Source organism: Mollisia scopiformis (assembly GCF_001500285.1).
Source record: "Mollisia scopiformis unplaced genomic scaffold LY89scaffold_10, whole genome shotgun sequence".
Taxonomy (NCBI): domain Eukaryota; kingdom Fungi; phylum Ascomycota; class Leotiomycetes; order Helotiales; family Mollisiaceae; genus Mollisia; species Mollisia scopiformis.
Genome location: NW_017263590.1, coordinates 332122 through 356348, shown reverse-complemented (window position 1 = coordinate 356348; position 24227 = coordinate 332122). Strand labels below are relative to the sequence as shown.

General features: G+C 47.6%; 10 protein-coding genes across 10 annotated transcripts; 5 read left to right on the top strand and 5 right to left on the bottom strand.

Annotated features, from left to right (window-relative positions):
• Window positions 1-353: 353 nt before the first annotated feature.
• On the bottom strand, window positions 354-3460 carry LY89DRAFT_643820 (P-loop containing nucleoside triphosphate hydrolase protein). The gene is made up of 6 exons (XM_018211811.1): window positions 2782-3460; window positions 2509-2730; window positions 1888-2460; window positions 1757-1837; window positions 1411-1709; window positions 354-1338 (listed from the first exon to the last, which is right to left on the bottom strand). Exons 1-6 carry the CDS (start codon window positions 3082-3084, stop codon window positions 543-545), a joined length of 2274 nt encoding a protein of 757 aa, XP_018072338.1. The 5' UTR covers window positions 3085-3460; the 3' UTR covers window positions 354-542.
• Window positions 3351-5629, top strand: LY89DRAFT_717619 (uncharacterized protein). The gene is made up of 6 exons (XM_018218360.1): window positions 3351-3491; window positions 3572-3956; window positions 4006-4198; window positions 4252-4566; window positions 4622-4677; window positions 4729-5629. Exons 1-6 carry the CDS (start codon window positions 3433-3435, stop codon window positions 5578-5580), a joined length of 1860 nt encoding a protein of 619 aa, XP_018072337.1. The 5' UTR covers window positions 3351-3432; the 3' UTR covers window positions 5581-5629.
• Window positions 5630-5713: 84 nt separating this feature from the next.
• On the bottom strand, window positions 5714-6074 carry LY89DRAFT_34331 (uncharacterized protein). Its single transcript, XM_018206869.1, has one exon. It carries the CDS (start codon window positions 6008-6010, stop codon window positions 5780-5782), a length of 231 nt encoding a protein of 76 aa, XP_018072336.1. The 5' UTR covers window positions 6011-6074; the 3' UTR covers window positions 5714-5779.
• A 90-nt stretch (window positions 6075-6164) lies between these two features.
• Window positions 6165-8247, bottom strand: LY89DRAFT_683942 (uncharacterized protein). Its single transcript, XM_018214784.1, has 2 exons — window positions 7015-8247; window positions 6165-6955 (listed from the first exon to the last, which is right to left on the bottom strand). The coding sequence occupies exons 1-2, from the start codon at window positions 7779-7781 to the stop codon at window positions 6232-6234; spliced, it is 1491 nt and encodes a 496-aa protein (XP_018072335.1). The 5' UTR covers window positions 7782-8247; the 3' UTR covers window positions 6165-6231.
• Window positions 8248-8556: 309 nt separating this feature from the next.
• Window positions 8557-9558, bottom strand: LY89DRAFT_732681 (Zn-dependent oxidoreductase; the record flags this gene model as incomplete). Its single annotated transcript, XM_018219717.1, has 1 exon — window positions 8557-9558. One exon carries the CDS (start codon window positions 9556-9558, stop codon window positions 8557-8559), a length of 1002 nt encoding a protein of 333 aa, XP_018072334.1.
• A 769-nt stretch (window positions 9559-10327) lies between these two features.
• On the top strand, window positions 10328-10877 carry LY89DRAFT_732680 (uncharacterized protein; the record flags this gene model as incomplete). Its single annotated transcript, XM_018219716.1, has 3 exons — window positions 10328-10437; window positions 10545-10636; window positions 10684-10877. 3 exons carry the CDS (start codon window positions 10328-10330, stop codon window positions 10875-10877), a joined length of 396 nt encoding a protein of 131 aa, XP_018072333.1.
• Window positions 10878-11358: 481 nt separating this feature from the next.
• On the top strand, window positions 11359-12972 carry LY89DRAFT_717616 (uncharacterized protein; the record flags this gene model as incomplete). Its single annotated transcript, XM_018218359.1, has 4 exons — window positions 11359-11518; window positions 11595-11637; window positions 11795-11960; window positions 12010-12972. The coding sequence occupies 4 exons, from the start codon at window positions 11359-11361 to the stop codon at window positions 12916-12918; spliced, it is 1278 nt and encodes a 425-aa protein (XP_018072332.1). The 3' UTR covers window positions 12919-12972.
• A 2469-nt stretch (window positions 12973-15441) lies between these two features.
• On the top strand, window positions 15442-17158 carry LY89DRAFT_583232 (amino acid permease; the record flags this gene model as incomplete). The annotated part of the gene is made up of 2 exons (XM_018209203.1): window positions 15442-15724; window positions 15780-17158. The coding sequence occupies 2 exons, from the start codon at window positions 15442-15444 to the stop codon at window positions 17156-17158; spliced, it is 1662 nt and encodes a 553-aa protein (XP_018072331.1).
• Window positions 17159-18115: 957 nt separating this feature from the next.
• Window positions 18116-18474, top strand: LY89DRAFT_668179 (uncharacterized protein; the record flags this gene model as incomplete). The annotated part of the gene is made up of 2 exons (XM_018213028.1): window positions 18116-18166; window positions 18217-18474. 2 exons carry the CDS (start codon window positions 18116-18118, stop codon window positions 18472-18474), a joined length of 309 nt encoding a protein of 102 aa, XP_018072330.1.
• A 2379-nt stretch (window positions 18475-20853) lies between these two features.
• Window positions 20854-22149, bottom strand: LY89DRAFT_732676 (aromatic compound dioxygenase; the record flags this gene model as incomplete). Its single annotated transcript, XM_018219715.1, has 3 exons — window positions 20854-21462; window positions 21555-21835; window positions 21891-22149. The coding sequence occupies 3 exons, from the start codon at window positions 22147-22149 to the stop codon at window positions 20854-20856; spliced, it is 1149 nt and encodes a 382-aa protein (XP_018072329.1).
• Between the last annotated feature and the right edge of the window lie 2078 nt (window positions 22150-24227).

Genomic DNA, 24227 nt, shown 5'->3' with positions numbered 1-24227 from the left:
GGTGGGAATTAGTGTCGACCATATGATGAGACTTAGTATGACTTGCCTGAGCGTGACGGACGAGATGAACGATAACTACAGGGGGTAGCTCTGAGGCGAGAGGCTTGCTGGATGGCTTCGCCATGGTGCCAAGACTAATGAGAATATTGCAGAACGATAATGATAGGTTGAGGGGAGGACCAATCTCTTGACAGCAGACTTGATAACTGAAATACATTCATTATTTGACACAGAATAACTTCAGGCAAGTGCTCGAAACTTCATTTCGAATCTCGAGCATCGAGGATGCGTTCCATAATAGCCGTGAAATAGCGCGAGACAACTTTGCTCCAAATGAAACAATGCTTTTGTTACCCGACCAAAGTTGGTCAGTCCGGGAGGTAAAACTTGATACTTGAAAGTATGGAAGTAGAAACTGCAAGTAATGGGGAAAAACATAATGACCTCCGCTGCTTCGAAGAAGAGCTCAAATGTTCGTTCTGTTATCCGTGACACTGAACAATATTACACGTGAGATCCTACGCGCCCCTTAACGTCCCACATCACTTTCCTGCCTCGTTATTGTAACGCTGTGCCATCGTATTCTCTTTCAACTGCTCCTCAAACTCCCTCGTCATCTCACAAGCGTCTTTCAAATGTCTAAAGGTTAGCAAGCCACTCCCCTTCTTCTTAGCAGCACCATGTCTAGCCGATGCCAGCGCTCCCGACACTACATTACGGATCTGCCTTCCATTCAGCTTGAACTGATACGCGTAATCATTGACAAAGTCATCGATCCTGGATCTGTCATCAATCCACTGAGGCATCAGTTGGTCCAAAAAGAACGCAAAGATCTTGCGCATTTGAGGCTCAGTCAAGTCCGTGTATCGAATTGCTAAATGAATACGTGAGATGACTGCGACATCGATGGACTTGATCCGATTAGTCGTCAAGATGATGATCCCTTGGTAGTACTCCAAGACTCGAAGTAACACGGAAACTAGGGCGTTCCTGCCGGCACTCGAAGCCGCCCCTCGGGTTTCGAGGAACACATCGGCTTCATCGACTAGCAAGATAGCTTCCCACTTGCTAGCGAGGTTGAAGAGTTTCTCAAGGTTGCGTTCTGCGCGAGAGGGGTCTAGTCCGATCTCTGCCACGCTGACGATGAAGAGTGGTTTTCCTGTTGCGGTTGCGATGGTCTCTGCTGTGAGAGTCTTGCCGACTCCTGGTGGACCGTGAAGAAGGAGGACCAGTCCTCGGCCTTTGCCTTGGACAACATCCTTCACTTGTAACTGCTGCTCGAGCTCCGCGGTGGAAGATTCGTGGGAATCGACTAATGCTTCAATCATATCCTTGTACCTGTATTCAAAAGGTTAGCAAAATATTTCTAATGAGATACTAAGGAGGGATCGGGCATTATCAATCACTTACCTTTGGTCTAATTGTAGGTCCTCCTTGAATGGTTTAAAATCTCGATTCGGAGCTGTCTGCGTGAGTTCGACAGAGAACTGTCCCCACATTTTCTCCCTGGTTGCATAGCCCAGAAGTCGAGGTGGGAAAAGCTGATGCGTGTCGTCTTCTAAGGCCTTACGTATATCCAGGTTTATTGGAGTTCCATCCGGCTCTCGAGGATCTTCATCAGTGAACCTCTCCTCCCATTCACCCAGCACGTGACTGCCTGTTCCATATTGGAGGAAAGCTGCGGCATCGCAGATGAACTCTCCTTTGACCTGCAAGCGTCAGCGATAAGATATACAGCTAGCTACTGGAAACTTACTGGGACAACTGTTGGGCTATATTTCTCTTTTCCCAGCAAATCCTCGTTCTGGTATCGTTTTGAGCCACCACCTTCCGTGTCCTTTTGAGAATGTCAGCAGTTGAGGGACCTGGTCCACAAGCCGTACTCACTTCGCCATCATCTCCCGAAGCGATTACTTTCCTTCGATCTCCATAAGCATCGCCTCGGTAAGTAAACATCTGACTTGCCCCACGCTTCACCTGGGTACACTTTACATAGCGCTCACTGCGCGCCTTGATGTCCTTAAGAACTTCCTCCTTGTTTTGATCGAAGTCGATAGGGTAGTATTCAAGCTCGTTGATAGGTTTTGTACCTCTGAATCTTTCGAATTTTAGTTGATAGTATACTCGAACCATCTTCTTTCCATTCCAGTCCCAGCACCACGCCCACATATCCAAGGTGGATTCGACCGGATTTGAAAATGGTATTGGCGATGTCAATACCTCAAATATTTGAGGAATATTCATGAATGGTTTGACAAGGATTTTGGTCTTCGGGGCAAAACATGTCCAAAGCGTTTCATAGGTTGTAATTTGAGCACTAATGTTCGCTGCACGGGTTTTGAAGTATTTCTCAAGCTCTGGGGCTGATTGAACACGACCTAGCAGATGAGCCAGATCTTTAGTTGCTTGGGATTCTGGCGTGTCTTCTAGTTTCTTTTGAAGCTTGTCCCAATTGTGAACCTTCACCAGTCAGTATATCCAATGATGTTACAGGTCATGAGATTTTACCAGGGGTGAGAAAGGAGCAGCTATAGTGACAAGTTCTCCATCGAAATTGATCCCAGGGTACTTGTTGTCAATCACACTTTTCAGGATCCCTCTCAGTTCTTCTCCTTCAATATCCAACTCAGAGAAAGCACCCTTCTCTCCGGTTTCTGGATCGTACACTCGTCGAAAGGTGTAAGCAATATCTTTGGAATCCGATTTCTTCAAAAGGGCTGCGCTCACATCCTGCTCAAATCATTAGCACTGTGAAGTTTAGAGACTGAATGAGTTGAGGACCTCGTCTTTGTGAGATCCAGCGCTACGATCCCATTTCCGAAGAATGTTTCGGTACCGGATTGTTGGCTTCGTCTCATCCTCTTTCTTGCCATCAGTCTCCGTTCCTTTATCTTTGGTGTCTGTGCCAGTTGCTTTCTCTGTGGCAACCCCATTTGCTTCCGTCTTGTTCTCTGATTTGTCGTCTACTTTTGACACCTCAGGGGACTTGGGAGGGGCATTAACTAGTGCCTCAAGCTGAGCAATTCGTTGCTCGAGTAGTTGAGTGTATCTCTGCTGGAGATCAGTCTCCATGGTAGTGGCCATTTTGAAATTGTCTGTTCTCGCAAAGTTTTGGGGCCAAAGATTCCAACTGAGAAGAGCCTCGCGGAGTCTTATGCTCGAGCGAACCTCTAGCCAGTTGCCTGAAATAGGTCACCGACATCCATGTCGCTCTGGAGCGCCAATTGAAACAGCGAACGGCTGCTGTGATCCCTCGTGGAGTCAAGGGTACTGTCGCATTGCAGCTGTGGTGCTTGCATATAGCCCCCAAATGACGGCCCCGCCGCAAAGAGCAATCAACCACGCCTCGACGTGTTGTCGTACTTCCGTGAGGCTGTCCTTCATCTTGATCGTCGCAATGTCGAAGGACGAACAATCGTCAAGTCTTCGTTGATGGAAGAGCAGAAGCGTGTTTGGTTCGAGAAACATGAGAGCGGAGGAGGAGGAAAGAGGTGAGTGGTGAAATTTAGCTATGTAATCAGGCAACCGACAGGTCGTTTACAGCGTCCTTCACTGCTAACGTCTCTCCAAGCAGCGGAGTCCTGCAGCCTCCCGAAGAGGTCCTCAAAGCTCATCAACGGTTCAAAAACAAGCTACGAAAGGCCCTTCGAGTCGAAAAAAGAGAAGTACACATAGCTTCTACGAAAGAAGACTTGGACAAGCAGATCAAGGAGACCCAAGATGGATTCTTTCCTCATTTAGTTGCGCAGCAGAACCTCGACGATGCAACCAAGTCGCAAGATATATACCATGCCGACCGAACGCATGGCGCCAAACGAGTTGGACGATGGGCACAAGAATTCGCCAATGGGTTCAGTCAGTTCGTCAGCGCATATTCAGGCATCATAGATGTCGTCCAGAATGCTGCAGGGCCGTATGGAGATGTAGCATATCAAACCCTGTCTATATTCCTCATTGTTGGCCTTCTCTCAAGTCGATTTGAAACGAATCTGACATATCTCCCAGGTCGTGGTGAATAAAAGCAGTAATGATATCAAAATCAAGGATTTGCTCGATGATATGCGAAAGTCTTTCCCTCGCCTGGAGAATTGGGCTGATATCTACCCTACTACGACAATGAGAAAATTAGTTGCAGATGCTTATGAGCAGGTCATCGAATTCTCTCGAGCTGCTACGGAGTACTTCACACACTTCTTGAGTAAGTATATAGTATTTGAGAACTGGACAAAATTCCTAACACATGTGCCACAGCGAGATTCACATTGGCAATCATTGCCCCGCCATCCACGGGTGTGGATAAAATTGCAGCTCTCATCCACAAGACGCTCGCAGAGATCAATTCGGAAGCCATGTACAAACTACATGGTCGATCACAAGATATCCAAACTCAGGTGAACAAGTCTGGTCAGCATATTGAAGAACTTAAAGCACAAGTTACTATCTCCGGTGAAAAGATCCAAAAGCTCCAGGTTTATGCAGAGAGAATGGAAGACACGAACGACTGGCTACGACGAGCTTTGCAGGAGCAGTCGGATAAGTTCGATGCATACAAGAAGGAGGTCGAGCGTACGAGCCCATGAAATTTAACCATTGCTACGATGTTAGCTAACAGCTCCCATAGAACGAGCGCAACAAGAAGACGAACAACGACTGAAAACTCTGGAAGAAGAGCTTGGGGTAAGGCTCATCGTATCAAAACCAGATCAGTACTAACTGATATCTTACCAGGTAACATTCCCATCCCCAGAAACCAACGTCGAAGAAACCAAAAGATACCTCAAACAAGTCTTCCCCAACTCGCCACGCTACGTAGCACACATGCCCGAAACAGCCTACGTCCAAATGAACCGCGCCCTCCTCCAAAAAACCGAAATCTACCGAAGCTGGATCTCCTCCACCGACTCCTGCCTGCTATTCCTCAGCGGCAAGACCGCCTACGACGGCCGCCACTACAGAGGATGGAGCCATTGCTGGCTCTCACCGGCTGCTATTTATATCACTGAAGATCTTGCGAGAGAGGATATTCATGTTGCGTTCTTTTCTTGCCATCCGGGGTTGGAAAGTAAGGTTGTCCCTACGAAGCAAATTATCTCGTCGATTATTCTCCAGATTTTGATGAGGAAACCGCATATCCTGCGGGAGAAAGCGGTGCAGTTCCATAGTGCGGCATTGAGTGATCCGTTCCGGAACTCAGCGAATACTAAAACGCAAGCAAGAGCTATGATGAAACTACTCGGAGACGTCCTCGCTGCTGTGAAAGATCTGGGAACCACCTTTATCGTTCTAGATAGACTGGACCAATGTGAAGGCAAATTTAAATTCGTCATGGACGAACTGGTAAGGTTAGTAGGTAATCCGGCCTGTAATGTCAAGATTGCCGTTATTGCGGAGACTTCGATTGGGGGTGGAGAATGGGATCCAGATATGCTGTCTGAAGTTGAGTATAAAGTAGACCGTGTGTTCCGGCGTCAGGATTGGAATCAGGCTCGGTTGACGAATCTGGAGCTTAATAGGGGAGAGAGGCCTCTGACGTGGACGAGTGAGGGGTCGACGTTGTCGTTGGGTGATGTGACTGCTTAATGTATATATCGAACCTCAAATAGTGTAATTACTGTGATATATCTATCAGGACGTCCTTCATGCATTAGTTTGCTCGCTAAAGGTGTTCATAAACCAACTTCGAGACAGTAATCCATCGTCCTTCTCACCCCTCTGCAAATCGTAAACCCCCCCTTTAAATCCCTCGCTCAAGATATCTCAACAGCGAAGATAGCTGCTATTACTGTAGAACGTAGTGCACTTGACGTTGCGAAGAATCACGGGAGCTAGAGTAGAACAACATGCGTTCTGGAAACATTTCAAGAAATTGATTGAGAGCCTTACAGGTGGCAAAGTAGCAAAGAAGTAGGCGTGAACAGCGCGACCAGCGCGACCAGCGTGAATAGCGCAAATAGCGCAAATAGCGGAAAAGGCGGGAGATGGGCCGGCAGGCGGAACGTAGTAAGTCCATCACAGTAACTTTAGGTGATGGTGGGATAACTTGCTAATAATTTCAGTGTCAAGATGGGATTGGGTTGTTTCTGTGTGCTAGACAGAGGTGATGGAAGGGTAGAATATGAAGGGGGTTCGGAGGAACGTTGGGGAACGAGAAAGTAAATCTTGATATCCAATTCGTTACTACGCTCTACTCAAAAGACCCAGAAACCACAACATGCAACCATATCCAAACCCCTATCGATCCTCAGCAGCAACAGCAGCCAAGCCACCAGCAGCCTGCAACTCCTCATCCGAAGGTAAATTAACAATCATCAAATACAACACATCCTTCTTCAGAATCTTCTTAACAAGCCCATCCCTCTTCTTCCCCGTCTGCGGCGTAATCTCCTCTCCCCTCCTATACGCCTTGTACATCCTCCTATCAATCCTCCTCTGCTGCTTCCTCGCCTTCGGATTCACATGTCCGCCCGTCAACAAACTGATCAGACTGCCCGAATTCGCAGGATGGTTCGGGTCCGCATATCGACTGCTGAATTTTTGTCCATTCTCATCGCCAGGAGAGATAGCGAGTTTCGAGTTCGGGTTCTCAGCGATGTATTTTGCTTGTGCGCGACGGTCGAAATAGTCCGCGACGAATTTCTGGCTGGATTTCATGGCGGACTTCTTCTTCTCGGCATTTTGAGAGTTGTCGTCTGCGAGGTCTTCAAGAGCTGGGAATATGAGGGGAGCTGCCTCGGGGAGTTCGAGCTCGCCGTATGTTTTGCCGGACGAGAGACGCATGTTCTTGAGTGTTTGGCGGTTCTTGCTGGCTGCGGGCGTCATAGAGGAGCTGATTGTTTGTGTGATGTCGACTCGGGAGTGGGAGGAGGTGGATTCGGGTTTGTAGGTCATGATGAGGCAGTAGAGACCGCGGGGCTTGAAGAATTCGTTGTTCATACGGTCGAGAAAAGAGTTTGTTCTGTTGGTTTTCTGTTAGCATATCTTCTCCTTTTTCAAAAGAATAATAGCAGAACTCACCTCGTTCTACGCTGTACTTCCATAGCCACTCCCACTGCAAACTGGACAGCGATAGTGACACCCATTGCAATAGGATTAGGCACGAAGCCTACAGCCATAGCTGCCATATTCACAACCTGCAACCATGGGTCCTCTTTACAACTCGCATGGAACGTCTTGAGGAAATCCAAGAACGTAGCTTGATCAATGCCACAATCCTCCAGAACCGGAGCATAAGCTCTCACAAAGCCCCTCTTCTTATCTCTCGGTCTGCGCTGTGGCAGAATGACAGGGCATGGTAATGGGTTCCTCTTGAAAGAGGGTGTACCAGGTGTGTACATTGGTGGAGGGTGATCGTGCATAAAGGTATCCGTGAGCTGATTCAGACTCTGCGGACTCCTAGCATTCTCTTCTTGCGTATTCGACTCCGTCAACGCTCCAGCGGCATCGTCCATCTCCCACAACTCCTCATCGTCGTCCTCGGACACATCTTCCTCGTCCTCTCTGTACAGGTGTTTCTCATCCTTCGAATCTACAGGGACGGCTTGGCCTGTCGCGATTAGCTTCTCTGCCGTCTCATCAGGCACCTCGACATATTCCGGTGGAGCTTCGTCATAATCTGGTACGGAGCGAGATCGCGATGCTCCTGCTGCGCTAGATTCGCCGTTGTTGGAGTTGAGACCAGCTGCTGCGGCTGCGGCTTTCTCCTCTTTCGAGGCTTTTCGGTGGGATATTGCTTCGGAAGCAAGACCTATGCCCGAACCGATGAGCTTAACGAGGATACCCATGATGAATGATTTCTGCTATCAATTCTATCCGGATCTTAGAAGGTATTGATATCAAGTATTGCGATGAGATTGCTGTCAAGAAATTAGAGGTGACATTTCAATCCCTATATATGTCCTTCCTTCAACATTTTTCCCATCCTTCGAGCTGTCAATTCCGTAGATCAACTTCCAGCACTCCCAATGTAGTAAAGGTTGGAGTCCAGCAGGGTTTAGCACTGGACGGCCGTAAGATAGCGCGGGGTTCAGCAGCCCCAAGCCACTAAGAAGCTTAACTGCTGCGGCACAGCCCTTTTTCATCTCCACTCAGTACCTGAAACCAGGTATCATGGCTTTGGGTGGGCATGTGAATTCGAATAGTGCTGACGTCCTCTTGATGGCTGTGTCTCAGCTCCCCGAGCTTTCAGGATTGCCTACTTGGGTAACTGTTTAGTAGGTGCAGATGTGCAGTACGGATGTAGAAGACTTAATGTTTCAATGATTATGGTGAATGTAGAGCTGAGAATGAAAAAGAGGCACAGTTCTTGGATGACTGCAGCATGATGAGTAATGGAATGAGGGGTCGGAGAAATATATATATCTGGCGCAGGGCTGAAATGGAGTTAATTGATTGGACCATCTGATATTTGGAAATGGCATCGACTTTGCATCTGAGATTTATCTTCAAGCGATTTGAGCTTATTGTTGCTTCTCTTTGTTGTCCATGAAGACAATGTCGAGTCTTCAAAGTAGATATCCGAAGTCTTCTCGATGCAGCAGAGTAAAGATCACGCCTCACTCATGTTACGACGACAATCTTCCCCCCAGCGCTATTTTCTTCCATCACTTTGTGCGCCTCCACGATCTCGTCCAATTTGAAGACCTTGCCAATCTTGATCTTCAGCTTCCCATCTCTAATCTGTCCCACCAGCTCATTCAATGGTGTAGCCATAAAGTCCTCTGGTCCACCAGCATAAGTCGTCAAGTTGACAGCCGTCGGAATCGACCCCATCGGACTAAACTTATCCATCTCCCACTTTCCACCCACCATTCCGACCATGCAAACACTCCCACCCTCCTTGACACACTGCAAACTATCCTCCAGCGTCGTTGTCCCAATCAATTCGAGAACTTTGTCATACTTCTCCTCGATACTCTTGCTCACACTTCCATCGTCAATGACAACCTCATCCGCACCCGCATCCCTCAACATCTGCTCTCTATCCTTCCTCCTCGTCGAACTCGCCACAAACGCTCCATAATTTTTCGCAATACTCGCAGCCGCCAACCCAACACTAGTCGTCCCTCCCCTAACCAGAAATCTCTCCCCACTCTTGACCCTCAAACTCTTGAACAGACTCCCCCAACTCGTCTGCAGCATCTCGGGACAAGCCCCCAGAACCTCCCACCCATGATGACCCTCCCCATCACTCAACCCCTCCACTCCTCCCTTGATAACTTGAACATTCTTCACAGGCACAGAACTATACTCCGCATACCCGCCATCGAATTCCCTCCCCAGTCCCCCCATGCAAGTAGCCACCACATCGCCCTCCTTGAATTCATTGCCCGGGCATGAAGCTACAGTACCAACACATTCGATACCTAGAACTCGAGGGAATTTGACGTTGGGAGAGTGTCCTTGACGAGTGAAGAGTTCGGAACGATTCAAGCCGAACGCATGGATCTTGATGAGGACGTTGCCTGGTTGAGGGGTGGGTGTGGGTTTTTGTTCGAGCTTGAGGGCTGAGGGGCCGCCTGCTTCGTAGATTACTGCTGCTTTCATTGTGGAGTGTGACATTGTTGTGATTGATCGTGAGAAAGTTTTGAGACTTGATTTGATAATTTGTAGCATATAAAGCGGACAGAGAAAGATTTGAAGTGCAGGAGAAGGAGATCGAGGGGTTTTGAAGACAAGGCTGAAAGAATAAAGATATGAAGCGGGGCAATACTTGCATTAGTGTCAAGCTTCGTTGATGCTAGTGCTCCCCAAATAGGCTCGGGTTATGCTCCAATGAACGCCTTCAATTAGCCCAGAACCCGTGCCGAATTCAGCATAGTGTTATCTCCCTCCTCTTTCAAAGAGATATGTCCACAAGTATTGGACTAATGTATTTGGTACCAAAATCTCCTCGACAGTTGAAATTGTGCTATGCAATGACTCAGCATACGACTTTCCTACTTGGGTCCTGGGAACTGCATTGAAATGAGAATCCGAGCTCAAAACAGCAAAACGAGCTCGATCAAGGAATGCGTGCTGGCGTGATAGCGATGCAACCGAGTTACGGCATTCAGACTCTGGTCGTCCATATAAGTAAAGACGTAATACATGTGCGCTGATCATCAGAGAAGTTTATCTCTATCAAAGTTCGATATATAAAAGAGAAATTACCCCTCTATAGAACGAAATCTCTCTACAGCTTCCCACAAATTTCAATCGAAGGCAGAACTCTTCACGACAGTTCTGCAATCTTGAACCTCGTTGTACTCCACTTGGAATCACCATTCAGCCAACTCTCGCCTCAAAAGTTATCAATCCACATCGACTGTTCACTTGAATCTCAATCAACATGGCAGACACCAAAGCAGAAATAACGACCCTCCTCCAAACATACGCCAAACACCTCAACGCTTCTGATACCTCCTCCATCGTCCCTCTCTACACCAAAGATGGAGTCTTGTAAGAACTCATTCCATTTAACATCACAATTTTCGTCCAGCCCATCTCTTTCCTGCAACAAAACGAAACACAAAGAAAAATGTGCAAAGTCTAACCTCTCACCTCAGCATGGCACAACACTTCCCCACCGCCTCCGGCACAAATGAAGTCCGCGATGCATACAACAAAACATTCTCCCTCATCACCCTCTCCGTTGAATGTACCACCCCCTCCCTCCCTGTCCTTTATCAGCACTAACAGCCCCAGTCACTATCCACGAAATAATTCCCACCAGCCCCTCCTACGCCATCGCACGTACATCCTCCATCGGCACCGTAACAATGCAATCCAACGGGGGCAAAACCAACGAAGGAAACCAGGAGCTATTCGTTTTGCAGAAGGAAGATGGAGAGTGGAAGATTGCTCGGTATTGCTTTTGTAGCGTTTTGCCTCCTCATTGAGTGAGGTGGGAGCCGAACTTCTCTGCAGCCTTAGTTTGGAATAGAGGTACATTCAATTGATCAGCATTTGCACTTGCTTGCAGCAACAGTGACGTTGACAATAGAGGACAATCTCAAAATGTGATGGGACGCTGACAAATCCTCCTGCTTGAGCCGCCCCTGGCTTAGCGTTGTGACTTAGCTTAATTCACGTGCTTCGCCCCCATTTCACCAGAACTCCCATCAAATTTCTACAACATTCTTCTGTCGCGACTGCTGTAGAGAAAGTAGAGAGGGAAATGTTCACCGTAATCGTTCCCGAAAATGCCTCCCCGCAAAAGCGCCGCTCCCACAAGAAATCCCGAGCCGGATGTCGAACATGCAAAGAGCGGAAACTAAAAGTAAACACCCCAAACTTCTTATAACATCAAACTAACAAAGGAAACCTCAGTGCGACGAAGTCAAACCGATATGCGGAAATTGTCAACGTCGTTTTCCCACCATGCCGAGATGTGACTATGGCACTCGCCTTCCCTCACGAGCAGATCCAACTCGTGCATTGGCTCCAGCACAACCCGGGTCAAGCAGCTCGAGCTCGAGTTCCAGCTCTTCTGATTCTGGGAACGAAGATTGGAAAATGTCTCTGCCGGCTAGCTTGAGAGGTGAATTGCTGGATCCGTTTCAGACGCTTCCGCCAAGCCAGGTTAAGGGAGTTGATATTTTGATGAAATTCTGTAGGTGCTTCCCCGTTTCTGCTCTTTCGCTTGATACTTAGTGCGAAGTAAGACTTGACGCTGATGTGAAAAGATAGATCTTAGAACAGCTTTGTATAAGAACTTTCCCTGGCAACCACCCTCTCCAACAAACGCAACAACAGCATACTACGTCCCGCTCATTTTTCACGATGTAGTGCTTTTCCATGCTATACTTCAACTCAGCGCATGGCGCCTAGAACCACACGTCCGGCAACAGCACGGGTTGAGTTTTGCATTCTTGTGTGCCGAAAGTATTAGACTTCTACGAGATAGAGTCGAGAATGAAGGCGGAGATATAGGGGTGCGAGATGAGACGATCAGTGCTGTTGCTACACTTGCTGGCATTGAGGTATGTACTGCTTTCATCGTAGGGAGGGATATGTTGACAACGAGAATAGCATGAAAGAGGAAATACAAAAATGCTAAGAATGCATCTTGAAGGATTGAAAAGGATGGTCAACATCAGAGGCGGACTGAACGCCATCCGCGAGAACAATCCGATGGTTGCAAACTCGGTTTTTTGGGCGTTTGCTGTTGCGTTGTACGAAGCGCCGTATCCGAATTTGGATGCGGAGCTTCCTCCTTTCTTCCCCAACGAGCATGATCTTGCTCTTCCGAGTCCTGCTGTGGTTTCGATATTCCAGGACTTTGGACCAATCCACGAAGAACCACCACCGTTGGATCTGACCGAGTCTGGGGTTAATCCTGGTATAGCTGTGATTGTAAATTCGATTCAACATGTGTCCCAATTGGTCCCCACAGCTTCAGCATATCCCACCGCTTCTACCTCTATGGTCATCTTGACTCGAATGTGCACATTGCTCTCACATCTGCTGAGCTTACCCCGCGCTCGCCTCTATCCTGAGATAGATACGAATGCAACCTTGGCAGAAGCTGCATTGATTTCCGAAAGCGTGCGATTCGCAACACTGCTCCACGTCTTCACTCCTTGGCGAGGACTCCCACCAGATGGGACCTTGGCAATCAACCACATCTTACATCAGCTGATGGCTAGCCTGAAGCAACTCTTGGCAAATGCCACTTCAAGAAACAACACCGTACTCCTTTGGATGCTAACCGTTGGCGGTGTGTCTGCCGGTCAAACGCCAGAAAGAGCATGGTTCGTCAGCCATCTTGTAGAATTGACAGAAGAATTGAACATCTCAAACTGGGAGGGTATGAAATCGCATGTACGTCGTGTCATATGGCATGAGAGGTTGTGTGAGAACTCGCACCAGAAGCTCTGGGAAGAGGTTATGACAAAGAGGCGAGAGCTAGACGATGGAATGGGGGTTAACACAACATAGAATAGACAATAGAAATTGAGTAATGAAGCAAACAAAGTTCAAGCCACAAGGCTTTCCGCATAAGTGGACTTCCCGCCGGGCGAGACCTGATCTGATATATCGGTTCAAGAGATGTTCTCTCCCGCCTCGGCTTAAAAGCAACCAATGGAGCAGAAAACGGGAAACGAGAGGTAAAGCAAATTCGTCATCTACTGCAACTGCTAGCAGGCAAGTAAATCGATCGTTACTTCCGAAATGCATCTCTTCCGATGATGAGAGCATGGGTCCGTTGCGCACGGAAGCAATATTGATATTTAGAAGCTCCACGCAAAGGAAACCCGCGCGCCAAGAGCATTGCGCCTTCCTGTTCGAGAAATATAACTGTCTTCAACCAGCTCTCCGGGACGAACATGGCGAATAACTTTTCGTTTTGGGGTGATGCTCGAGCTGCGGATTCCGAAGGCTTTCACGAGATCTCATTCGAGAAGGCGACATTCCTGCAGTCATTCTAGAAGGCTTCCCAAAAAGCTATTGGCTGGTCATTGTTGAACTTCCGTGCCAGTTTCGCCCCTGGGATCCGACAACAGAGAGTGATGGTCTGCACAAGCGCGAACCTGCAGGATCTTTGTTTGAAACAGAGGCTTTCTGTGGGAAAATCTTTGATGAGCCACTGAGCTGCAAATAGTCGCCATGAGCAGTTTTCGCTCGAAAATATCTGACAGGCTTTCAGCGAGGCCGCGTTTGCTCGATCCTGCTCTCCACTTTTCTCCATCCGCAGATCGTGAAGCAACGATAGCACGACTCCACGAGATAGCAGGCGGGAGCGGATACGGATGACGATGCCCCTTTTGGTTCTTATCAGGACCAAAGTCAGGTGCCAAGCATCGAAGGGCAATGGTGACAGAAGCAAAAACGAAATATTTTGCAAGGATTCTCGGCTAGAAGAGGAAAGCTTCTGGAAGGACGCTCCAAGTCCTTCTCTGCAGAAGGATTGCAGCTCCTTCCGGGGAATAGGGAGACAGGCATTTGGTTGGAAGTGGCAAGGGAAGGTTGAGCGCCACAAGATGAGCCAAGATCTCTGTAGTGGTGTGGTGGCACTGCATTGTGACGAATCTTGAGCCGAGGATTGCATTGCCTGGCATATGCAAAGCATGGTTTGTTCCGACCTGTACCAGAGCCAGCTGTACTGTATGCCTTGAGTCTTTTACAGAGATGGCAACATACCTTCCCCGCGGGTGATGTTTGGCAAAGTCTCTGCCTTCTGAGCTGATTTCCACGAGTCAGCGACAATAGTGCGACCCTGCGACATTTTTGAATGTGGCTTTCTTCTGCGTTTATTGAAGCTAGTTAGGAAGGCGATTTTTGATGACAGTGAGGTTGTACGTGATGAGATCGCGGCTACACTGCGTATCTTTGGGAAGACCCAGCCTCGCAATGCAGCAGGGTTCTCCAGGCTCGAGCCAGGGTCCTCTTCCGCACCATAGCATCCGCTATTCCTGCGTTATGGCAAGAACACAAATCACAGCGCTCTGCTCAGCTTCCAGGCCTGCACTAGAAATAAAATTAGTGAGTAAAGTAACGAATCCGGTCGACGCCGGCCCGAATAGAAAAGGTTCGCGCTTGATCTACCCACTCAAAAATCCATTAGAGCTGCTTCTAGAATAATTCCCCATTCGACAAATGCACCGGCCAAACCAGAACATCGAAGCTTATCGTGCCACAAAGTGAGCTCGCCATAGCTTTGCGACCGTCGAAACCCGATTCGAAACGAAAAACTTCTCCTTGCAGGAGCAGTCAGCCGTGGCTGCCACATGAAATATTGTCAACGTAGATGGCGGGGAAAATCCAACGCCTCAAAAACGCCCCCAAAGCCATTCCCACGGTTGTGCATTAAATCGTGTCACAACATGCCTTTTCCCCCCGGTTATAGTCGGGGTAAATGAGAAATATGATCCGCGGTGGTCTACATCGAGGAGTGATTAGTTCGCTTCACAACGCCCTCAGGGGCTATGAAACTTCTTCGATTTGTCCAGGTCTCTTCATTTGTTGATATCCATGACGACGGGCGCTACTCTTATCTGTGGATCTGTAAACGTGAGACTACCGGCAGGCCCACAACACAGAGGATGGGGCTCTGCCAAGCCTTGCAGCATCCATTTGATCCAACGAAGCTTGCTGGGTCTTGTGCAATGCTTGCGTCCCTTGGTAAGGTTTAGTCGGTTTCGAGGTCGGGCATGCCGTGCGAAGAGCTCTCGAGATGGTCCATACGGACGGCCAGAGCAGGGACCAGCAAATTGTCACTCCCGTCTATGGGTCAATGAGCCTGTCGAGAGGGGATGCCAAGATGAAGCTAGAGAGATAGAGGGAAGAGTGTAGTACAGTCTCCTGCTCATCCCAAGAAGTACTTAATGAGTCCTATATCCCAACCTCAAACGCGCATCAGTCTCGTGTCTGTCAACTCAATTCCATCCTCTCACCATATAAGCGTGTAGAGCAGGTTCACTTCTTCTGTATATTGCCATCTTTTGGGAAACCATATTCGACATGGGCGTTTCCGAGAAAGAAAAGTATGGCTCCGACATCGAGGCCACGAGCCCTGGTCTGGTCTCGCCAGCCGACGATGTCGAGGTCGGTGAGGGAGGTTTGAAGAGAAATCTCAAGGGGAGACACATGCAAATGATTGCCATTGGAGGTTCCATCGGTGCCGGTCTCTTTGTTGGTTCTGGTAGCGCTCTCAACTCCGGTGGACCTGCGTCGCTGGTGATTGATTTCATCATCATTGGTTTCATGCTTCTGCTCACAGTCAACGCTCTTGGAGAACTTGCTGGTACGTTTTCTCGATCCGCATATCCCACAAGAAAGTTGTCACTAACCTGATATAGCTCTCTATCCTGTTGCTGGTTCCTTCTATAACTACTCGATCCGATTTATCGACCCTGCTTGGGGATTTGCCATGGGCTGGAACTATGCAATGAACTGGCTGGTTGTATTGCCTTTCGAGTTGACGACCGCTGGTATCACAATTGCTTTCTGGACCGACCCGCAGAACACCGGAACTCCTTCCGTCAACGTTGGTGTCTGGATCACCATCTTCTTGGTCCTCGTTTGTGTCATCAACATCTTTGGTGTCAAGGGATACGGAGAGGTCGAATTCGTCCTTGGCTGCATTAAGGTTCTCGCGGTCATTGGGTTCATCCTCTTAGGTGTGATCATTGATTGTGGCGGGGTTCCAACCGACACCAGAGGTTACATCGGAGCCCAATATTGGCATAATCCAGGTGCGTTCCGGAACGGCTTCAAGGGATTCTGTTCGGTGTTCGTGACTGCTTCGTTCGCTTTCGGTGGTACTGAGCTTGTCGGTCTTGCATCTGCAGAGGCTGCCAATCCAAGAAAGTCCATTCCCAAGGCTACCAAACAGGTGTTCTGGCGTATCACCCTTTTTTACGTTGTCTCCCTCTTCATCCTGGGCCTCATCGTCCCGTCTGACGACAAGAACCTCTCCAACGCAACCGGCGGTAACACCCGTTATTCACCATTCGTCTTGTCGTTCCAACTTGCGGGTATCAAGGTTCTCCCATCCATCTTCAACGCCGTGATCACTCTTTCCGTTATCTCGGTCGCCAACTCCTGCACATTCGCCTCCACTAGAACTATTCAAGCTCTTTGCGCTCGTGGTATGGGTCCATCCATCGGTGCCAGAGTTGACAAGAAGGGTCGCCCATATGTTGTCTTGATCGTCGTTCTTTTGTTTGGCTGCCTTGCGTACATCAACGAGGCTAAATCTGGTGGCACCATCTTCACATGGTTGCTCTCTTTGTCTGGTCTCTCCAACTTCTTCACCTGGGGATCCATCTGCTTCGCCCACATTCGTTTCAGAAAGGCCTGGAAAATGAATGGCCGTACTACCGATGACCTCCCATTCGCCGCCATGTTCGGTGTCATTGGTTCGTGGATCGGTCTTGCTCTTAATATTCTCTGCTTGATCGCCCAATTCTACACCGCATTGTTCCCCATTGGTGGGAGTCCAAATGCTGAGGTCTTCTTCGAGAGTTATCTTGCAGCTCCAATCGTCATCTTGTTCTTCATTGGATACAAGCTGTACTACAGACAATGGACCCTTGGTGTCAAGCTCCAAGACATCAACATTGATGAAGGCAGACGTGAGCTCGATCTCGATGCATTCCGAGCTGAGATGGATGCTGAGCGGGCTGAGAAGGCATCGTGGCCATGGTGGAAGAGAACCTGGGATTTCTGGATGTAGAGTGTGTAATGTCTTACTGTACGCATAACAAGAAGGACTGAAATTTAGGCGCGTAAAAGGAAACAGGTCTTTTCGGTGACGACTGGATAGGAGAAGGCTACATAGATCTCAAATCAATATACCCCGTTGCTTGATCATTGAAACCAATTCTTCGTCTGTGATGGTGAAAAGATTGAATGTTCTGGGGAGAAGTTGCGGCTTGGTTGACGCTGTTTTGATTGCCCCACCCGGAAGGCGTGGGTGGGCCACACGTGATATTATAACCAATTCCTTCGGATCAAATATCTTCCAGAGGTGAATTATCTCACCTGATGAAGATATACTTTTTCGAAAAGGTTATAAATCGAGGTCATATAACCATCCCACCTAGCTTGGAAAGAAACTGATGATTAACACCATGTCACGTGGCTCTTCTAATGCCCGAATTTTTGGTCTGTCCTGCATTCGCCTCCGGTCTTGCACAATCTGAAGACAATAGAAGTAAAAGTAATATATCATTGCCTGGAAGATTTTTATTAACTACATTCCATTGTATCACAGTCTTAGGATACTAAGATCTCCTCCGGGCAAGCAGGCTGTACGTGGAGAACTACCTAGGTACTCAATTGCTACCGAAGCTTAATTTCCTCACTCCTCAGTCTCAACATGTCGCAAAATTCGTTCTTGAAAGAAGTCTCTTGTCTCGCACCTCCCGATTTTCTTTTGTCATTCTGAAAACGATTCCCGACGACGTCCACAATGTCTTTGTTAAGAAGTTTCGTGATGACACAAGGGCAGGCCGTCGAGTCGTGAGCGTTTCCTACCACTACTGAGCGAGTATGCATATGCATATATATATACATATTGTCGTTTAAAGAACACTATGATCGAGTTACATTAGATCAATTGCACCTCTCGATACCAATACTTCATCAATACCGACTTCCTTGCCTTCTTCCCTTTCGCCCAATTGCAACCATGTCTCCATTGCGACCAACAATCGTTATCCATTTGATGCGCAGCACAAAGGTACGATCTCATAACCCCGTTCATACTTCAACAGATTCTAATTTCAATAGCTCCGAACGCAAACTGGAGAATCCATTGACCCAGTAGCCATAGAACGAGCTCACGAATTCGCGGAAACATATCCCCACCTCAAGCATATCGCCCATCTCTTCAGCTCACCCACAGATCGCGATAAAGAGGTTGCTGGGACAGCTTTCGCTCCTGTTCTATCAAGAGGCATCAAACATCAAATCCTCCCAATCCTTCGAGCGAATACGCGGCTGCAGGCTATGCTACCCACGAATGGAGTGAAAGTCGAGTTGAAATAGTGCAAGTCATTGAACAATTGGCCCAAATGGGAGTGGCTCACCTACTGTCATCTTTTCCTGTCCCTGAGAAAGGGCAGAAAGGAGAATTGATGGAAGTCGCAGTGGTAACTTCTGGGAATGTACTAAGGACCATGGTTGGCAGTAAGTCTCATGACGAAGGCAAGAATCCTGAGTCGAAACGAATACTGATACATGTCCTATTGACAGAATATGAACCCTCATACTGGGCAATTGCAAGAGCTAATTCTTATATTATCGCTGCATCTGGAAGGCTGGCACCCATTGGAGATCAGCAGCTGGTGGCGTTGAGAACGCAGTTTCCCAAACGCAACTCGAGTACATGCCCCATGATACTCTTCAGTTTGCTCATCATGGTTTTGTTTCTATTATTTATCCTCTAGCGCTCATATATGAAAGACTTAGTTCATCCTGCAGTTTGTGTCCATTGTTGTCTCAGCTGGTGCCACTTCACATTGTCTTGCTTCTTTGACTCCGCAGCCCCTTGTAGATGTGAGTACTTTTGGACCAATCTTGTCTTCGATTTCTTTGTCAGTCTCGCATCAGAGCTTCTCACTTGAAGTTCTCGAGGCGTCAAGTAGCTCATGGACAATGGCTTCTTGGTATATTAATCCGGTTTGTTGGCACGAGATGTCCTTTTCCAAACCGTACACAGCATCATCTTCCTTATCTGTAATTTTCTTGGGCATATCGTTACAAAAAATATGACAGCTCCCTTCAAACCAATTCCAGATTCCCGCCCTTAGTGATCGTGCATCTCATGCGTCACGCATCGGTACGAAAACATTCTCTCTCCCCATTTAATATATCTGCTAAGAAGATCAAACACAGTCCAACACAAGATTGAAAGGCGAAAATGCAGGTCTCAGAACTGAAGGTAGAATTCAGTGTTATGCCTTTGCAACCGCTTTCCAAGCAGATGCTCCCCACATCACCCACATCTTATCTTCACCAATGCCAAGAGCAAAAGAGACGGCAGAGCTTGCATTCAGGGACTCAATCCTTCGAGGTGTTCCCATTCGATATCTCCAAAGTCTGTATGGTGGCGGAGGCGAATTCGATGATAGCGCCGACAGAACTTCTTGGACTGCAGCAGAGCAAGCTGCAGGTCAGCTTATTGAAGCGCTTGCGCAAAAGGATGATGCCAGAATGATCTTGCTGTCAGGTGTGCTTGCCATGCCGGAAACGGGAGCTCTAGTTGAGGTCGCGATCGTAACTCACAATCGTCTGTTGATAGATTTGCTGGGAACATGTAAGCATAACTCTATGTTATGAGCATTGGTACCATTCTTTTTTATTCCCTTGGAAGATATCTAGAAGTCTCGCTGATGAAAAGAGGCAGCTTATGTTCAAAGTGACTTTCCCAATGCAACAAGCAGGACTTATGCAGTTGGGTTGACAGGTACTCTGATCTTGATCACGACAGACTACTTGAAGTTCTTGAGGTACGTGCAAGGAATTAGGAAAACATTCAATAAACGTATACTGGACCAACAATCCGGCCTTTCGAAATCCGAATCATCACCCCCGTCCCAAATTGTATCTCACACAGCCCTTGGGAATAGGCTTCCCGCTGTTTTCAGGAATACGAGTACTTTTGTGGGAGAGAATACTGCTCTGAATGAGCAGATCACTATGCTGAAAACCCAAATTGTGACGGAGCAGGCAAGGCGTCATCGGCGAGAGAGTGAGCTTTCCCGACTACGAGACAGGATAACACTTTGCACGTACGGATTCAACGTTTTGTTGGCACTCTATTTGGTGCTGCTTCTGCTCCTTTCGTATGCTCCGCTAAGCTGATGGAGGAGGCATAAATCATATATGCAACCATTTCAAGGCTAAGGTACGTATAGAAGTCCATGAAATAGAATCGAAGGGAGACCTTTCCAAATAGAGGAAAGACAAAATCAGGGCAAAGATATTTCGTTGCGAGAGAATACGAGGAGCAAGTGTATACAATACAAGAAGAGTGCGAAGGTCTCCATATAGGTGTCTTTTGAGTACTCGCTGTCTGATCTGCCGAAATTAGCGTTGCTACTAGAACCTTCGTTCATAACTGAAAGTTGAGACACCGAGAAAGAGAACATGCAGTCTCCCATCCCATCTGAAACGTAGAAACTCGGCCATGCACATAAGCAGAATGAAGGAACAAAGAACATTAGCTTCCGAGCTGTCAAGAAAAGCATTCACGATTTCGAAATCCCAACTAGAAAACGTGAGGAGCAGGTGAACTCTTCGTGCTATATCATACAAAATTTTGAGAGCCAAAAATCAAGGCTACCACAGCGCAAAATACATAAACGAGTGACAATCTTCACCATCTCACTTCAACATCGCACCCATGTCCATATTCCCCGATCCTTAGACAGCAGTGCTGCTTGTAGAATTGTCTGGCGCGGTCCCATTGAAGTCGCCTCCCCCTCCTCCAGTAGAAGTGCTGGTCGTAGCATGACCACCATCAGCCTCATAATGAGCTGCAACATTGTAATAGGACGAATCACTCTGGTCAGCAGTGACATTGATACCGATCTGAATCCAAGCCAAAAGACCATCCTCGATGCTGTCGCCAAGGTAGATGAACTCTGGGAATGGATCATAGTCGTTCTCTGCCTGCACGATCGACCACATATCCTCTGCGTTAGATGTGATAGCTTGCGTGTTGGTGTTGTATGGGTAGACCGCTTCAGCGGCTGATCTCAATTCTTCGTTCCAGAATAGCTGGCCGATGTGGCTGACTCCTCCTCCTGAGATGGTGCCGTTGGCGAGAACGGTTACATTGGTATGTGACAGGAGATGGGTGTGGATAGCACGTCCGGCGTAGTGACCAGGGAAGATGGTCTCGAAAGACGCAACGCCGTCGGAGTCGGTGGCTTGAATACCACGCAAGAAGGTGGTATCCCATCCTACATCATTGCCAGTTGCAACTATGCCAGAGTAGTAGCCCGTTGAATTGCAATTCCAGATGTCAACCTATAAGTCAGACAAACAGTTAGTATATTTCTTTCTGTCTTTGCCTAAAGGGATAGAATGATGAGACATGTCGCCCTGAAGAGGTGACTTACGTAGATCTCTGGGACTGGGAGGCATGTAGTGATGTCGAGGTATTGGACTTCTAGGTATAGAGGAATACCTGCTTGACCCTCGGTGACATTCTTGCGAATCAACTCGCCAGTTACGTAGTATGGGCCATCGGTATTCTCTGGGGTGAGAATACAAGAGGTGTTGGCAGAGAAAACCGTAGTTTCGGCCGTAGTCGTATCGTAGTCGAGGATGCCAGTCTCGTTGTGATTGATTGCTTCGTAGACCTCAAGAGTCGCCAGATCACGACGGAACTTCTTTGGCTCTATAACGCTTTTAGTAATGAGGTACACTGAGCTTGGGCTTGAGGCATAACTTACTGCTTTGGATGTTTCGCTTTTGGCGAATATCGCGAGCAACCTCTGCACGTCGCTTCACAGATCGAGCAGCCACTTCACGGTGCTTCAATGAGTTTGAACAAGTATCGAGAGATCGCTTGGCGGCAGAGGCCATTTGATCGCGGACCTTGACTTCTCGCTTGATAGCCGCATGGTCATGATGCTCCCCAGGATGCGCGAACGTAGAGCCAGTGAGGCAGGCTACAGCCACAGCAGACGCGAGCTTAGAGATATAAACCATATTTGCTGAAAAGAGAATGATCTATAAAACAAAGAATGAATGCAAGATGAGATGAAAATGCGAAGTGAGTGAAGATGGTGGAGATGAGGGTGAAGAGAGAACTTTCTGGCAGCACATCGCCATGACTATATACTACTGCTCGAGTTGTCAGTCATAGAATCATGCTCATCGCACGCGCAGATACCAACATTACACAGGGGGTTCATCTGCAGTGTTCGTCAGCGTCTTCCACCGTCCTGTTTGCATGTTTCGTAACACTCAAATTCTCATTGGTCTCCTTCATGAGTCGAGACTCTTTTCAACCCACAACTCAACTCAGCCTTCTCCAACAGCCTTGTGTAGATCTCTATTGTGGCTGACGAAACCAAATGGAGCAGCAAGGTTGTGCCCGTCGGGAAAGCTATTTCGACAACTTCAGATCGAAACTTTTCGAAGCAGTAGCCAATGGCAAGAATTCCTTTGTTGAAACGACGTGCGTGAATGGACTGGACGCGTGTTATCACAGCCCCGAACCTTGTCAGGTACAAGCTTAATTCTTGGCGACCCCACTGTCCACTTTGCTGGAGAGAACCTTATGCCGATATACTCAGATGGCATTGGCCGTCTGGAGTATTGTTCTCCTTGCTGGTGGGGAAGAAATGATTCTTGAGATGAGAATGGACGCGAAGAAATGCCGCGTCATGCCGTTTGAAACGGTCATCACGTGACCGACACTGCCCTGGGCAATCTCGGAAATCAAATCTTCTCCCGGTGCACAAGTTCTTGGAAGTCCAAATTTCATCTTGGCTGCAACGAAGCCCAAGATAATCTTGCTGTCGTGCACAATGCGCTGTTCACGTGTATTGTAGCGCCCCTTTTTTTCGGGGTTTAGCGAGCACGATTGAAATCTTCTTCTCGATTTTGATTTTCGGGGATTGCTTGAACAATTTTATTTGCTGACAAAACGATCCATTCAATGGCATGAACAAAGTAGAGTCGTTTTCGAGCAAGCTCTCCTCATTCAACGTTACTCTTTGTTGAAGATACGCCCCAAGATCACAATAGCTACAGCGGACGCCGAGAGATGCCTCTGAGCCACGTTGGCTTGATTAGAATTCAGGCCTTCAAGAATTTTTGGTGGCAACCAATCATAAAGTCTCCACGAGCCGATTATGGTGCATTGACTGTGTTCGATTGGTTGTGATTATTTTTGGAATTTGCCAAGCCACAGAACATTCCTTACCAGTTCTTCTATTGTCAACACAATCGACCAGATAAAGAAAGACCTTCATGAAAGGAGAGGTTCCAGTCGAAAGCCTAGTGAATTACTCTCTGTGATCTTATCGTATGATGAATCTCGACCTGAAATCAAAAGTACACTAATTATGGACTCAAACTTCGTCTTCAAAAGCACGAAAGTGTTATATCTCGGCATCGTGGCGAGTTTCCTCATCATCCTACATCCTCTTTGTACTATCTTATTTGCCATTGGTTATAGTCATCAATAGAGAATTGATTTATTCGAGAAGACAGCTTTGAGCCCAAGAAATTGTGTTAGGAATGCCAAAATTAGCGATGAAATCCTTGGCAGGTTTCACCGTGGATGGTCTAAATGGGAAAGTCTTTTAAAAATGATTTAAATATAGACGAAGCACCATGATAGATACTCTATTCCTCTTTTCTTTGAGAGCTAGATCACCCAAAAGTGCGGCGAATCCCTCACAATTGAATGAGTACTTGAGTTGATATAGGGGCTTCGAAATTCAGACGGAGTTTGCCTTTGATCTATGTGGTCTCCGATATGCTGGATCTAGTGCTGCCTACAATCAATCACAAGCTCGACTATATGCTTTACTGTCTAGAAGCATGTGAGCAGCACGCTCTTCACTTTATTGTGAGTATCATTTGGGACATCATCAATAGGATACTCTCAAGTTGATCCACCTGCTCTCGAGCCAAGCAGCCACCCTGATCTTGTTGTGTAAAAGTGTCTCTCACCTTTGTATATTTTTGGCAGCGCTCAGTCAAACAACAATGAAAACTGTCTGAAGACGTTTGCGGAAGCATTCGATGTGGTTAGTCTTTGTCCTCCACTTTTC